General features: G+C 37.5%; 1 protein-coding gene across 1 annotated transcript in view; it reads right to left on the bottom strand.

Annotated features, from left to right (window-relative positions):
* LOC150089514 (N(G),N(G)-dimethylarginine dimethylaminohydrolase 1-like) overlaps positions 1–17546 on the bottom strand; it is a 113594-nt gene that overhangs the window by 91801 nt on the left and 4247 nt on the right. Inside the window, exon 2 of the mRNA XM_090368632.1 lies at positions 2122–2224. Coding sequence (XP_090224758.1) covers positions 2122–2224 — 103 coding nt within the window. The remainder of the gene's footprint in view (positions 1–2121; positions 2225–17546) is intronic.

Raw genomic sequence — 17546 nt, forward strand, 5'->3', positions numbered from 1 at the left:
TAGCCCATTCTTGTTGTTTTTTTTTTAAGGTGCATAAAACAAAGTATTCAAGGGCATTTCATTACTTTTATTAGATAATAGAGCAGTTCTAATCCCTATAATCTCCACAGAATGAGTCGCCAGCATTAAGTCAAAATGCTAACCAACACTGTTGACTGGTCCAGTGGATAACATACTTGCCTAAGAAATAATGATTATAGATTCAAATGCTACTACCAGTATAGGTGTTGCGATTATCCAATTTTTTTTTAATGAGGCATAAATAGTATGTTACAATTTCAGCAATTGAATTGCCTTAAAAACTAAATACATTACCATACCGAGGTGTGTGTGTGTGTGCGCGCGTGCATAGGAAGGGGTTTGAAAGGTTCCTGGTATATGGTTAAAACTTCCTATACTTAAAAAAAAATTTTTTTTTTTTTTGGTAGTTGTTGGCGCATCGGCTTCTGTGGCCATAGTGCACCTCCCAAAGTTTTTGCAGTACTTTGATCCAAGCCCGAGGTGGGATTCGAACCCGCGACCTTGGGGTTGCCAGGCAGGCACTTTACCCATATATATTTAATGTATAACACTTTAAATAGTAACCCACCAAGTTACGTGAAGTTTCAATAATGTCTTTCTTAAATTACAGGTCCTGAAGTCAACAAATTTGTTGTGAATGAGAAAAGATGGACAAAATCAGTGATGATGCAGCCATCCAATATTTGTAAAAAAAAAAAGGGACTAACAACAAAGACAATTCATTAGGATATGGTGTTACAACATTGGGAGAGGATGTCCCTTCCAATTCCATGGTTAAGAAGTGGGTAGCAAAACTTAAATGAGAGTGGGTAAGCCTGGAAAATGCCCATGCTGTGGAAGACCTGCAACATTCATCACTCCAGAAGTTGTTGACAGTGTGCTTGAACTGGTGGTGAGTGATCAACAAGTGACAGTCAAGTACATTTGAAGCATCTTTGGTATCTCACCTGAACATGTGTACGCATAATAACAGAGGTTCTCACTATAAAAATAGTGTCAGCACGATGTATCCCTAAGTTGTTGACAGCAGGTCAAAAATGCACAACAGTTGTCAAGTCAAGTGAACACTTGCATCATTTAAGCATATCCAACAAATTTCCTTGCAAAGTTTATGATCATGGATGAGACATGGGTCCATCACTTTCAGCCAGTTGTTGTTATGTTTGTTATTTGATTTTTAGGATCATTAGCAACTAAGGCCATATTGCTCCGGAGATATGCGGTGATCATTCCCTGACCTTTCCGCATCCTCCGTATTTGGTGGTCACGGGCCCAAACTCCGGTATAATCAAGAAGTGTGTGCTACGCACTGCTGCTCCTGCCCACCTGGCTACAGAGGCACCCCACTTTCAGCCAGAGACAGAGGATCAGTTCAAACAATGGAAACACAGCTCTCCTCTTCTGAAGAAAGCCAAATCGATTCCTCCTGCTGGCAAAGTGATGGCATCAGCTTTTTGAGATGACGATGGAGCAAACACCCCACACAGACATTGTGGGGTGTTTGCATGAAAACATCAGAGATACGCTAAGGGAAAGTCAGTCTTGTTCCACTAGGACAATGCACCAACTCACAAGTCTGTCACTGCCATGGCTGCATGTTATTAGTGCATATTGAAATCTTGACCCATCCCGCATATTCACAAGATCTAGCACCATCAAAGTTTCACCGATTTTCTAATTTGAAAAAACAACTGGCTAGCATCCACTTCCCACCAACAGTGATGTCACTGCTGCAATGGATGCATTCCAGGATATTTAAAATCATTTATTTTCGTTATTACAAATTCAATACCACATTCATGAATAATGAATGTGGTATTGATATGTGTCGTAAATACCACATTCATGAATAATGTGGAAGGGATAAAACTGTTGTTAACATAAACCCAACAAGACATATTGCCTCGAGTCAATTATTTGCTACATTATTGACTCTTCTAGAATTAAGGTCAATTATAGCAACTGCTATTTTATGAAAAAAATGGTAATTCATGCATTCAAAAGTTGCAGCAATATTTTAATTTGCTACTTTCCTTAAACAAGAAAGTTACGGAACTTTTTTGAACCTTTCTAATGTTTTCTTCAAAATATTCTACTTACCTGTAAATAGGACATCCCCACCTTCAAGCTTTGCTTTTGGATCAGCAATTTCTATCACTGGAATTTCCAATTCCCTTTTGACTGTTGCTCGAATCATGTCAACCTAGAGCCAAAACCAGTATCACAAATTAATTTTCTTGGCGACATATTTTTTGATAAAATAATTAAATTTTATATTCAGAAGTAAATTTCAGATAAAGTAAATAAAATTTAAATAATTACATATATATAGCACATCAAATACCTATTATTAATATTTAATGCAAACTAATAAAAATGTTAAAACAGAAAAGCACTTTTGGCCTTGAAAAGACCTGATGTAGTCAGCACAGTAGCACATGCATTTGAGTTTATCATGTTTTGAGCCAACATGATTGTTAAACACAGACACAACTGTATTATTATAAAAATGATTAGTTGTAAGCTCCTTTGACTGATATGGTCATACTGGAATATAAACAGAACATTTTTTTTTTTTTTTTTTTAAAATATGAACCTACTACCTCAAAAGTGAAAATGTTATTCCTGAGGCTGAAATGACTTTAGATGAAGGATGACAAAAATTTAAAAACATTAGCAAAGTTGCAAATGGGCATGTAAGGAGAATTTAATATCCATTGATGTGAAATTCAGAATGCCATAGTGGATCCAAGAAGTTAGAGGCAATTAGAGAAAAGAAAAAATTTATGAAAGTTGCCGTGAGACATGAAATTCTTGCCTCAAGATCAGCCTGTCGTGTTGTACTCTGTTTATTCAAGGAAGCATCTGCTGTTTCACAGAGCTTAAATAAATAACTCAAATAAAAATATTTAAAATTTAAAAATCTTTATATTATCGAGGATTGGAAAACAGTTGCTTGGTCTGACGAGTCGAAGTTCCTGGTGCATCATGTTGATGGAAGGCTCCGAATTTGGCGAAAACAACATGAATCTATGGCCCCATCATATCTGACAACTACTATGCAAGTTGGTGGGGGCAGTGTTATGGTGTGGGGAAATGGGTCCATTGATACCCATATATTCACGTCTGAATGCCACATTGTACCTAAACATCGTTGCTGACCAAGTTTGTTGTTTGTTTGTTATTTGGTTTTTAGGAGCATTAGCAACTAAGGCCATATTGCTCCGGGATTATGCAGTGGTCATTTCCTGACCTTTCCGAATCCTCAGTATTTAGTGGTCACAGGCTTAAGCTGATCAAGTGCATCCATTCATGTTGACAGTTTATCCTCAGTCAGAGGGTTACTTCTAGCAGGATAATGCGGTGGTGGCTAATGGATAATGCGAAGTCCATTAGCATTAACAGTTTTCTAACTTCCCGAATCACTATGGAATGGTTCCAGGAACGTGACAATGACTTTTCTTTGCTGCAGTGGCCCACGCAGTCCACAGATCTCAATCCTATTGAACATCTTTGGGATGAGCTGGAAAGGGCTGTTCACTATAGGCTTACACCTCCGTCGAATCTCAAGGAACTGCGTGACACACTCATGTCTGCATGGTACTCCATTCCTGCACAACGTTTTCGGCATCTTGTTCAATCCATGCCTAGATGAATTCAGGCTGTTTTGAAGGCTAAAGGAGGCTCAACAAGCTACTAGGTAAGTGTACCTAATAAAGTGGGCAGCATAGTATATATACGTGTGTGTGTGTGTGTGTGTGTGTGTGTGTGTGTGTGTGTGTGTGTGTGTGTGTGTGTGTGTGTGTGTGTGTGTGTGTGTGTGTGTGTGTGTGAACACAGTTTTCTGAAAAGAAAATTCAAAATTTTATTTTGAAACAACTTTATTCTTATTTTTACATAAATATTTAATAATAACTTTATTTATCATCAATTTGCTATACATAGAACTAATAATTTAACCAGTTCCAGATGGTCATTTCGTTTTAGTTACTAAAGCGAAATCAGACTTGCTTATGCTGTTGTAACTACAGCATAAGCAAAGTAGACAAGTGGCACAACATGCTCAACCTCAATGAGAAGACCATAGTCATTTAAGACAGAAGGAATGGAGACAGAAATATGAGCAACGAAGGCACTCTGTGGAAGGCAGCACAATAATCTTCACCAAGACTACATAAATAAGGCTTTCAGCACGTGGCTTACCACCGGGATACTCTTCCGTGAGACCGAACCATTCCTACTTGCCATCCAAGACCAGGTAATCAACACCTGGTCTTGGTAATAAACAAAATCAAAAGAAGTGCATCTAGTTGATATAGATGAACAGTGTACTGTTGAGTCAGTTTGGTATGACATAAGCACTGCAAAAGAAAAAATAAGAGTAGGAGTGTGTTATAGGCCTAATGACTCGAATGAGTACAATGAACAATTGTACAGAGAAATAGTGGGCTAGTAAATCAGAATGTTTTTTAATGGGGGATTTTAACTTCCCAGATATTGACAGGATCTTTCAGTTGGTCAAATTTCCGCATGTCTATCCTACATCTGTCTTTCCTCAATTTGAATTTATGCCCTCTCAGGTGATTATTCTGAGCGAGAGGAAGAATCCCATCAGCATTGAGCATGCTCAAACCCTTCAAGGCTTTATACACCTCTATCAGATCACCTCGCTGGTGCCTGGTCTCCATACACTGTAATTTGCAAAAATTAAGCCTTTCTTCGTAAGAGCACCCCTTTGTTCCATTCACTAATCTTGTTGCCCTTCTCTGTACTCGTTCCAGCAGCTCTACATCCTTCTTGAAATGAGGCCTCCAGACCTGTATATAGTACTCTAGGTGTGGCCTGACCATTGCCTTATACAAGGGAATAATCACCTCGTTATCCCTGCTAGAAAAATTCCTATATATCATTGACAATACACCATGAGCTACTCTTGCAGCCCTTCTGCACTGCTCAGATCATCTAAATGATCCTGAATTCCACCTTTGATCATTGCCTCCATGATTGTCCCTACTACTGAATTTAGACTGCCAGCCGATAATTTCCCGTTACACTGCTAGAACAGCCTTTATGTTCCAATTTACACCAATCCAATGGAATCTCTCCCGAGTCAGAATTACTTAACAAGTACAGGTCACTGTTGAAAAAAAGCCGTGAATTAGGGTTGAATTTGAAAGTGTCTGCAATTCTGCCCAGACACGATAGGAGGGAGGATATGATGAGAGCCTTGTCGATCAATTCGGCCCTGGAAAGATTGTGCAAGGCTCTATGGGTACAATTTTTTTCAGCCTGGTCTGTATTTGTTCACAGGAGAGACTGCTTCTACAGGGATGGGATACACTTAAATAGAAAGGGTGCAAGAATATTTGCTGATGCTATCAAGTCAGTGTTAGGTGGGTCAGAAAATCGCTAGCTTGGGGTATACAAGGACTAATATAGTAACAATAACCGCTGGCAGAGGTGAAAGTGATTCTTGCACTCCTTCTATTGGAATGAGCAGCAGCCTGGAAAAGAAGATACAGGGTATTTCAAAGACTGCTGGGAGTCATTGCAGTACAAGTAAAAACATGGGTTGTGTTAGGGTAGTTAAGAATAGGAACAGGTGCATGTATACTTGCATATACACCAATATTAGGAGTTTGCTAAATAAATCTGATGAATTTGAGGTATTGCTCAAAGCATCAAAGGCGGATATTGTTGAGATATCAGAGACATGGTGTCACACAGATATAAGGAATGCAGAACTGGAATTTGGGGACTACAATGTGTACAGAAAGGATAGACAGGATAGGAAGGGATGAGGGGTTATGCTATTAGTTAAGAAATACACAAAATCCAAGGAAGTGAAGACAGTCGACATCGCTGGATAGTGCAGTGTCGAGTCAATTTGGTGTGATATAAGCATTGGGAGATCAAAATTGAGAGTAGGAGTGTGCTATAGGCCAAATGACTCTGATGAGTATAATAAGAAACTGTACAGGGAAATAGAATGGACCAGTAAATCAGAGAGTCTTATAATGGGGGATTTTAATTTCCCAGAGATTGACTGGAATTTGTGGGTTGGTCACTCACACACTAGCAAGGCTTTTGTGGATTTATTGGATGATTGTTTTCTACTTCAGCATGTTCGGGAGGCAAATAGAGGGAGTAAAACTCTTGATCTGATTATCAGTAGTGATTCTTCATGCATTAAGAATCTGCAGATAAAGGAACCACTAGATGGCAGTCATCACAGTGTGCTGAAATGGGATTTACTCAAAGAGGTAACTACCATCAGGAGTAAAGAGAAGGGTTTTTGCTTTCGTAAAGGCGACTACGATGGTATGAGACAGTATTTAAATTCTATACAGTGGGACCAACTGTTGATGTTACCAACAGCAAATTCAAAATGGGAAGCATTCAAAGAACTAATCTTGGAAGCTACTAGGTTTTATATAACAACTAAGAAATATTGTTCAAGGTTTAGGCCTAAATTTATGTCAGATGAACTAATGAGACATGGCAGAGAAGAAAAATGCATGGGTTACATATAAATTAACATGTGACACAGAAGCCTAATCTGTGAAGGCAGATTACGAGAAATCTTTGGCAAAGGATGCAAAAAAAAAACAGCAAAGAGTTCTTTACTTATGTAAACTCTAGAAGGAAGGGGATGAATCAGATTGGTCCACTTGATATCGATGGTTCAACTGTTGATGATCCTGCTCAGGTAGCTAACAAACTAAATAAATATTTTGCATCAACATTCACACATGAGTAGATATTCAGTGAGGGGAATGCCAGAGGTGTTTTCAACTCTGGCAGTAAGCTAGATAATCTTGTAATAACTGAGAGTAAAGTGGAGGAGAAATTGTTGAAGATAGACACAAGAAAGGCACCTGGCGTGGATGGAATCTATCCAGTTATATTAAAGGAGGCAGCAAAGGAAGTAAGCAAACCCTTAGCCATAATTATGAGAGCTTCCTTGGACTCAGGGGAGGTACCCATAGATTGGAGATGTGCAAATATGACCCCAATTCACAAAGGAGGGTCAAAGGCTGACACAAGTAATTATAGACCTGTGAGTTTAACTTCTGTTCCAGGAAAATTAATGAAGGCACTGGTTAAAGACACTGCAGGATCATCTAGATAAGACTTCAATTATAGCTCAAACACAGCATGGGTTTGTTAAGGGAAAGTCTTGCCTGACCAATTTGATTGGATACTATGATGCAGTCACAAAAGAATTGGATGCAAGGAATAACTTTGATATTATATATTTGGATCTTAGAAAGGCTTTTGATACTGTTGCACATGGAAGACTGCTGCACAAATTGGAGCAGTGTGGCATTGGAGGCAAACTGCTGCTATGGATAAAGGGGTGGTTGAGGGGAAGAAGACAGAGTGGTAATCAATGGACACTGCTCATCGTGGACTAATGTTATTAGTGGAGTCCCTCAGGGTTCGGTGTTGGGTTCATTATTGTTTTCGGTATTTATAAATGATATTGATGATAGTACATCAAGCTTAATGTCCAAGTTTGCAGACAATACAAAGGTTGGCAGGGTTGTTAAAGACACTACTGACGCTATGCTGCTGCAACAGGGTCTGGAAAGCTTGAACAGATGGGCTGAGAGGTGGCAAATGAAGTTTAACATTGACAAATGTAAAGTACTACCTATGGGAAACAGCAACCCCAGAGCAACGTATCAACTCTGTGGTACTGAGTGGTAGAGAATGAAAAGGACCTGGGGGTAATGGCTCAGAGAACTTTACCCTGGGGGGTAAAGTTCTCTGAGCAGTGCAGACAGGCTGCAAGAGTAGCTCATGGTGTCTTGTCAATGATATACAGGAAATTTTCTAGCAGGGATAAGGAGGTGATTATTCCCTTGTATAAGGTGATGGTCAGGCCACACCTTGAGTACTGTATACAGGTCTGGAGGCCTGATTTCAAGGATGTAGAGCTGCTGGATCGAGTACAGAGAAGGGTAACAAGTGAATGGAACAAAGGGTTGCTCTTACGAAGAAAAGCTTAATTTTTGCAAATTACAGTGTCTGGAGACTAGGCACCGGTGACGTGATCTGATAGAGGTGTATAAAGCCTTGAATGGTTTGAGCATGCTCAATGCTGATGGGATTTTTCCTCTTGCTCAGAATAAACACCTGAGAGGACATAAATCTAAATTGAGGAAAGACGGATGTAGGATAGATGTGCGGAAATTTGCCTTTAGCCAGCGGGTAGTTGGTTGGTGGAACAGACTTCCATCCCTGGTTGTGGAAGTTGATAGCCTAAATAAATTTAAGGCTCAGCTGGACAGGTATTTCAAACGAACAGAGGGGTGAAATGGAAGTGGTTTGTTTTTTTTTTTTTTGGCTGATGCTGCATAAGCTTGCTTTCTTGCATTATATGCCTCTACTAATGCTAATGCTAGAGTCCAGTGATGCTCTCGTAACTAGCATTAATGGTTCAATGCACTCACTTGCTGCCTCCTTTAAGATTATAGGGTATATGCCATCAACCACAGGAGTCTTACTCGCCTGTGGGCGCGAAGGTTTTCTCATTAAATCAACATGTGAAATTTCAACATCATTAATTACATTTTTTTCAACTTCACTTCCATAATTTCTCATTGACGCAAAGGGTTTTTCTTCTGTAAATATCAATGCAAAGTAACTGTCAAGTTCATCTGCAACATCAGTTGGGATATCTAATACTATCCCACGCAATTACATATGCGTCTGATCTGATTTGTCCTTCTCTTCTTTGCATTTGTATATGTGCAGAATTCCTTAACTGCACTCTATGCTCTCTTTTTTATTCCTTATCCCCACTCTTTGCTCTCTCCCAGACTCAGTAAAGAGACTATAGTGAAAATTATACTTTGATGAATAAAACATCTTTCTCCTTCAGAAAATGATGAACATAATTCAACCATGGAAGACCAACATGGAACAGAACATCAGTGTTCCGCATATTCTTTCCAAAATAAGAAATTGCCTGACTCCAATGAGATTTTAAAAGATTAACTTGAGTCGGAAATTAATGAAATACTTTTTAACTATTTTTGCTAAAAAACTTCAAAGCCTAGAAAATATGGACTGAGATCGTCTACGATTATCTCGTACCAGAATAGAATCCGAAAGGGCATTTTCTGCCACTAATCGCATATTGTATGTACCAAAGTTAGATCCATTTTAAATTATCATACTATTGATTTCTTATGTTTCTTAAGAGCTCAATTTATTCGGACAGGTAGTGTGGATGCTTAAACATAACTAAACTTTGCAGTAACAATATGCATTTTTTTGTTTTTTGAATAACTGTATTTTAATGATTTTTTTCAGAATATTTATTATTGCAATAAATGTTTATTTAAAACCTGAATTCAAGTACTTGTTTTTTCCTTACTTTATTAACTGTCATCAAAATTTATTGAGAAAAACGGGTTTTTTTGGAATACCGGTATCCCGGTTTCATAAATTAAAAATACTGAAATACCGGTATTGTAAGCTCTAGTTACTTGGTAGTATTACAGAAGTTCTAATATCTTTCATGTTTGGAGTTCTCATAACAATTTAAAATATATGAGGAGGTATCAAAACGTTCGTACCCTAACCAAGATAAAACATCAGTAGGACGATGTTTTTAATATAATGTATTTCCCCATGTATAAGACGCACCTTTTTTTGAAAAATTTGGAGTCTAAAAACTGGGTGCGTCTTATACAGTGGTTGTAGATTTTTTTGCATTTCCCGCTTTCTCGCACTTGTTGTCTTTGCGCTCATTGTTTCACACTTGTTACCGGTATATTAGGTTACGTTTTGCCATGTTCTTCCCAGAAATAGCTCAGAAAAGATTTTTGTATAGTGCTGAATTCAAGTTAAAAGTGATCCAGTTTGCAAAAGTGAATGGAAATCGTGCTGCTGAACGTAAGTTTGGTCCTCCTCCAACTGAGAAAACAATCCGAGACTGGCTACGGGAAGAAGAAACCCTACTGAAAACGCCACGGCAGAAGAAGGCCACGAGAGGCAAGTCAGCAAAATGGCCTGATTTAGAGAGGGAACTGAAGATATGGATTGAAGAGCAATGGGCAATTGGAATACCTGGAGGCTTGACATCCCAGCTCCAACTACTTGATGTCAGCATTAACAAACCCTTCAAAGCTGCCATGAGAGACGAATGGAACCAATGGATGAAGTCTTCTGGGGACAATTTGACACCAGCAGGAAGAGTGAAGAAACCAACTATAGGAGAAGTTCGTACCTGGGTAAAAAAGATCCTGGGATAATATCAAGATTGAGATCGTTGTCAAGTCATTTAAGAAGTGTGGCATTTCAAATGCCATAGATGGAACTGAGGACGAGGCAATATATGAAAACAGTGATTCGTCATCAGACACAGATGACGACAAGCTAATGGATGGGAGTTTTGAATGATGAATAAAACTTTAGTTCAATAACTTTATGTAATACATTTTTTTTCAAATTTCGGGCTCCAAAATTAAGGTGCGTCTTATACATGGGGAAATACGGTAAGTTGTGTACATATTCAATAACTAACATGTGAAATTTCATTCCTGTAAGTGATTGTACACCAGAGGTGGAGCTCAGAATCTGAGGAATGATGCTATGGTTGACAAAGTAGAATATTGAGCAGTGATCAAGTTTCTGCATTTGCAGGACAAGAAAGCTCAGGAAATTGACAAAGAAATGAAAGCTGTGTATGGGCAGAATTGTCCATCCTATGACACTGTAAAAAAGTGGAAACGGGAATTCCAGTCGCACAAGTGTCTTTGATGAGCCAAGAGAAGGAAGGCCATCAACATCCACAGACAGGGAGACAAAGCAGCTGGTGCTAAGTGATAGAAGTGTGGCAATTCATTTCATCGCAAATGCAGTGGGAATTAGTTATGGGTCTGCCCACAGCATTTTACATAACCATCCACACAGGTCTAATCTCCACATGATGAGTTCCAAGATTGCAGACGCCTTTGCAGAAGCAATATCGAATGCAATGTTATTGCCAGCCGTTGGATTTGTGCGACTGCAGCACCCACCCTATTCTAGTGACCTAGCACCATCAGACTTCTTGTTTCGAGAAATGAAGAAACCATTGCGTGGTTTCTTCATTTCTCGCCACTTTGATTCATCTCAGGAAGTCATCAATGAAGTAGAATCGTGGTTTCAGGCAAAAAGTGCAGCCTACTATGATCAAGGTATTAAACAACCGATCCATAGATGGAAGAAATGTGTTACTATACACGGAGAGTACATAGAAAGGGATTAAAGTTCCTGTGAAGTTTCATCTTTCTAGGGCTATTTATTTTCTAGAGCTTTCATATATTTATGAATCAAAAATAATTTTGATATTGTATACTTAGATTTCAGAAAGCTTTTGATACTGTTGCGCAAAGAGACTACTGTACAAATTGGAGTAGTATGATATTAAGGCCAAGTTGCTACAATGGATAAAACATTGGTTGAGTGGGAGACGACAGAGTGGTAATCAATGGACGCTGCTCTTCATGGACTAATGTTATCAGTGGAGTCTCCCAGTGTTTGGTGTTGGGCACACTGTTGTTTTGTATATTTATCAATGATATTGATGAAGGTATATCAGGCTTAGTGTCGAAGTTTGCAGATGATACAAAGGTCGACCGGGCTAGCCGGGTGGGTCAAGTGCCTGCCTGGCAACCCAAAGGTCGTGGGTTCGAATCCTGCCTCGGGCTTGGATCAAAGTACTGCAAAAAAACCCTTGGGAGGTGCATTATGGCCACAGAAGCCGATACGCCAACAACTACCAAAAAAAAAAAAAAAAATGATACAAAGGTTGGCAGGGTTGTTAATGACAGTAATGGTAGTGTGCTACTGCAACAGGATATAGAAAAGTTAGGCAAATAGGCTGAGAAGTGGCAACTGAAGTTTAACATTGACAAATGCAGAGTACTGCATATGGGTAGCAATAACCCAAGAGAACCGTACCAACTGTGTGGTACTACATTTAGGGTAGTGGAGAATGAAAAAGCCCTCGGAGTAATTGTGCAGTCAGATATGAAGTTTTTTGAGCAGTGCAGACAGGCTATCAGAGCAGGTCATGGAGTATTGTAATGATATACAGGAAATTTGATAGTAGGGAAAGGAGGCGATTATCTCTTTGTATAAGGCAATGGTCAGGCCACATCTTGTACTGCATCCTGGTCTGGAGGCCTCATTTTAGGAAGGATGTAGAGTTGCTTGAGTGAGTACAGAGAAGGCAACAAGATTGATGAGGGAAACAAAGGGGTCCTCTTACGAAGAAAGGCTTAAATTCTGCAAATTGCAGTGGCTGGAGACTAGGCACCTGCGAGGTGATCTGACTGAGGTGTATAAGGCCTTGAAATGGGCTGAGCAGGTTCAATTCTGATGGGATTCTTCTGCTCGATCAGATTACGAATCTGAGGGGGCATAAATTCAAACTGAGGAAAGACAGTTGTAGAATAGATGTGTGGAAATTTGCCTTTAGCCAGTAGGCTGTTGATTGCTGGAACAAACTTCCATCTGTTGTTGTGGAAGTTGATAGCTTAAATAAATTCAAGAAGGAACCAAACAAACTTTTAGAGGGAATGAATGTGTGAAATATGATGCCTCTACTACTACCGAGGGAGGTTATTGTGTCTAAATCAATAGCAGAAATATATTTAATTATAATTTTCTGATATTTAAAAATTTTTAAATCTCATTCTTATTAAAAAAAAAATAATAAGGAAAAAAAAGCAATTTGAGGTGTATAAGAGGTGGAAGTAAAACGAACTTAGAGTGAAAATTTCACTTATGATTTCAGAACTAGCCATAAATTCAAATTACAGGGAGAGAGGTTTAGACTGGATTTCAGGAAGTTTTCTTTTCAGAAGTGATTTGGTATTTATTCGAACAAGGTTCTTCCTTGGATGGTTGAGGATGATAGCATAGGAAAATTCAAAGTTCAGCTGGATATATAACTACATGAAAAGGAAGTCAAATGTGGTTTGTTATTTATTTATTTTGCCCAGTGCAGTAAAAGCCCAGAGTTTCCTTGAACTAAATATGGCTAATAGTAATATTAAAAATTTTTTTATTATGAGCTTTCTTTTCCAGGAAAGAAATTAAGATCATTCCAGACAGTAAATTCTAGTCAAGTTTTATTAACATTTTATAAATTTGTTAGTTTAACTTTATTTATATTCAGTTTTTATCACAACAGTTTTCTGGAGAGCTTTATCAATTTTGTAACCATTCTTGCAGCATGGGTAGAATCATATTTTTTAATCTTTTTATTGGGACTTCTAAAAATCTACAGAAACAAAATTTCAATTTCTATGGACAGTTGACCATAACAGATTACATGCCAAATTTGTATGAAGTGAACATTGTTTTTTGTTTTAAGATATCTTTCAATGTTTGGATGTGAAAGTTGTTGCCTCTTAAAAAAATAATAAAATGTGTTGTCAAATCCAAATCTAAGTTATACAATACTATTTTCAATAACATTCAAATTTATTTCGTTATATTTTAGATTAATGTTTCTTACTATAATACACACGAAAAAAAGGACACTTTTTTTAAACTTTTCGGAGGGGCCAAATTTGCTTTGGCACATCCATTATTTTTTATAGAAGCCACCTGGGAAGCCAAATTACACTATAACTTAAATCTGCCCCTTTAATTACATATTAGAATATTTATATTATATAAAATTTAGAACTACTTCAGAACACTGAAATGCACACATCTGTCCGTATATTGAAGGTGATAATATAAATGTTATAAAAAGTATTACCCACATTTCTTTTATTGATGGAGGAAGTGCAACAAAGGAAGTTAACTATTAAAATACAGATATCCAGTTTCACATTAGTGTGATTCGACCTATAGCCAGGGGTAGCTGAGAAGGCAGGAAGAGGGCAACAGAGAACAAAGGATGTCTCCAAATAAAGAGAACAAAAAAGATGACCTAGGAGAGGAAGACAGTATCATTAAGTACTGATTTTCCAATCTGTAATGTTCCCACATTCAACTGTATTATGTAGTACTGAAGGAAACAAATTGCAGTCCACAGCAATATCACATGAAGAGCAAATTTCAACCTTTACAGAGCAAAGCCCACATCAATTAATAAGGCTTATATAGCAAAAAAAAAAAAAAAAAAAAAAAAAAAAAAAAAAAGATCAATATGACAACTGTTATTTACTGTGGATAAACAACAAATTGTACACTATTTGAATGTAACTGATTTTGCTAAAACAAACATAAGAAATTAGTAACATAATATAAAAAATTGAAAAATTGAAATATTGCAGATAACTTGTGTTTATATTTAAATACCAGGGTAGCAATTAACAAAAGAGTTTGACTCACATGGTATTTCTCAATGTCACTTCAGCTCTTGACATTGATCTGATTTAGTAAGGAAATTAAGTACCTCCTCAGGGTTCTCAGGCTAAGAACCTGAGGGAGCATAGATTCAAATTGAGGAAAGACAGTTGTAGAATAGATGTACAGAAGTTTGCCTTTGGCTAGGGGGTATTGATTGCTGGAACAGACTTTCATTGGTTGTTGTGGAAGTTAATAGCTTAAATAAATTTAAGCTTGAACTAGACAAACATTTGGAGTGACCGGATGGGCAAAATGGGAAGGGTTTTTTTTTTTTTTTTTTTTTTGGCTGATGCTATATAAGCTTGCTTTCTTGCATCATGTGCCTCAACTGATGCTATTTAATTTCTATACTAAATCAGTTTTAATATACCATCAGATGAATTCTAACAGTAATATATTAGTTTTTTCCTAAGAAAAGGCAAACAGTACATTATAAGAGCATTACATACTGAGAAGACTCCTTCCAGTCCTCTTTAATGGGCTACCCTCCCATAACACAGGCAGTCATTTTGTAGAGACATAATAATAACTGCATTATATATGGATAATGCAGTTATTATTATGTCCTTACAGAGACAGGAACTGAATCGTCAAGATTTGACTGATAGCTAAACAATCAAAAATTCACCTTTGTTTTTCATTAATGTGACTTAAGACAAAACATACCACATCAGACATTTTAACTCTATACCCATGCCATCATATCTGCGCAAATACTGTGGCACCAGACATGTGCTATATATGTTTTAAAAAAAAAACACGCAGTGGTGTACGTGTGGGCTATGCACAGGCATTAGTGTTTTTAAAGGAGGGAAAAAAAATTACAGTGAAACCTATCAATTACGGGATTTTATATTAATTGGTTTAGATAATAGCAACTGCAATTATATTTAAAAAAATTACTTATAAATTCAATTATTCTGAGTAACTCAACACCAGTAGTGATTTGCTACCTAAGACCAGGGCCACATTAACTTGCCCTAGTTATGTCATTGATGATTATATTATTAGGTGCTATGATTTATGTATTAAAATATCTAAAACCAAAATGTAGATATTCATTTCACATTACACTATGTTGAGATTTAAAACTTTTTTTTAAAGCACTTATGTACAAAAAAGTTTATAAAGTTTGCCAAGATGGTCTTGATTCCTTTCAAGGATTGAATAAAATAGACAATACAAAAGGATAAAAATCAGAAAATAAATTAAACAGAATAAAGCAGGATTTTGTGTGCTAAGGCCCCCACCTTTTCAGGAACCATAAGCAGGTGTCAAATCCAATGGGCATGGCATTACAATAACCTCTAAACCTGCTGTATGGCTGGGTTGAAAGGCTGTGGCGGCCCTATTCTATGAAAACCACAATTACATGAAGTACTTACCAAACTGAGACTATAGAACCAAAGAAAGGTGTTGAAACTCCACTAGTAAATACTGCCAAACAGCACCCTCTTAACAGGAAAAAGTAATCAGCATGTTGGATCAAACATATCACAGCATATAGTACTATTTTATGAAATTAAAAAAAAAAACAAAAAAACACACACACATATATATATATATATATATAAAATAACATGAAATACATAAACTTGAAACAAAAAGGGGCAGGATGCTGCTACTAGTAACTACAGGTTGGATAATTCGAACTGTACTTCTAAAATTGAGGGGGGGGGGATGACAACTGAAACCAGCCTCTAAAAGCTACTGTGGCAGGGCAGTAACAAGCTGAATAATTCTTTTTAAACCTATTCTCTAAACTATGAGAATTAACTGTTGAAACTACGTAACAGAGCACATTCAGAAACAATTGCTGATAAGACAACTGACTCCATGAATAAAAGTGTGAATTTCATATAAGCACTAAATGAAAGACCTGTGCATCTAGTGAAACATTTTTTCTTGTTTACCAGTACATATAGAACCACAAAGTGCAAAAGAAAATGACTGGTTATAGAGGGAAAACAGGAGATGAGCATCTTAACAGCTATTCTCAGCAAGCTTTTCTCTACTTTTGTAAATGCTTCTATAATAAAAAATATATATATAAACTCTTTTGAATCTCAATGCAGTGTAGTGTAAAATGAATACATTCACAATCCTGCATGTTGTACCCGTTACATACATATTTTATAAGACCAAATACCAAAGACTTCTTTATTTATATAAACTCTAGAAGGAAGGGGATGAATCAGGTTGGTCCTTGATATCGATGGTTCCACAGTTGACAATCCTGCTCAGATAGCTGACCAACTGAACGAGTACTCTGCACCTACATTCACACATGAAAAAAGTCTGTAGGGAAATGGATGACTGCCGCTTATTAAACTCTAAGGGAGCTTAATGATTTAGTAATTACTGAGAGCAAATTGGAGGAGAAATTGTTGAAATTAAGAATAAGGCACCTGTGCTGGATGGGATCTATCCAGTTATATTAGAAGAGGCAGCAAAGGAAGTAAGCCAACCCTTAGCCATAATTATGAGAGCATCCTTGGACTCAGGGGAGGTCCACACAGAGTGGAGATGTACAATTGAATCCCCAATTCACAAAGAGGGATTAAAGGGCAACACAAGTAATTACAGACTTGTTAGTTTAACTTCTGTTCCATGGAAAGTAATGAAGTCACTGGTTAAAGAAGCATTAGAGGATCATCTAGACAAGGCTGCAGTAATAATTTAGACACAGCATGGATTTGTTAAGGAGAAGTCTTGCCTGACCAATTTGATTGGATACTATGATCTGGTTATTTGGTTTTTTTTTAGGAACATTAGCAACTAAAGCCATATTGCTCTGGGATATGATGTGGTCATTCCCTGACCTTTCCGCATTCTCCGTATTTGGTGGTGACGGACTCGAACCCCGGTCTAATCAAGGAGCGTGTGCTACGCACTGCTGCTCCTTCCCACCTGGCTACGGAGGCGCCTCTATGATCTGGTGACAAAGGAACTAGATACAAAAAAATAATTTTGATATCATATACTTGGATTTCTATAAAGCTTTTGATACTGTTGCACGTGGAAGACTATTGTACAAATTGGAGCAGTGTGGCATTAAAGGCAAGTTGCTACAATGGATAAAAGGGTGGATTAGTTGGAGACAACAGAGTGATAATCAATGCATGCTGCTCTTCATGGACTAAGGTTATTAGTGA

This window comes from Mastigoproctus giganteus, chromosome 2 (assembly GCF_048544385.1).
Source record: "Mastigoproctus giganteus isolate SK-2022 chromosome 2, ASM4854438v1, whole genome shotgun sequence".
NCBI lineage: Eukaryota > Metazoa > Arthropoda > Arachnida > Uropygi > Thelyphonidae > Mastigoproctus > Mastigoproctus giganteus.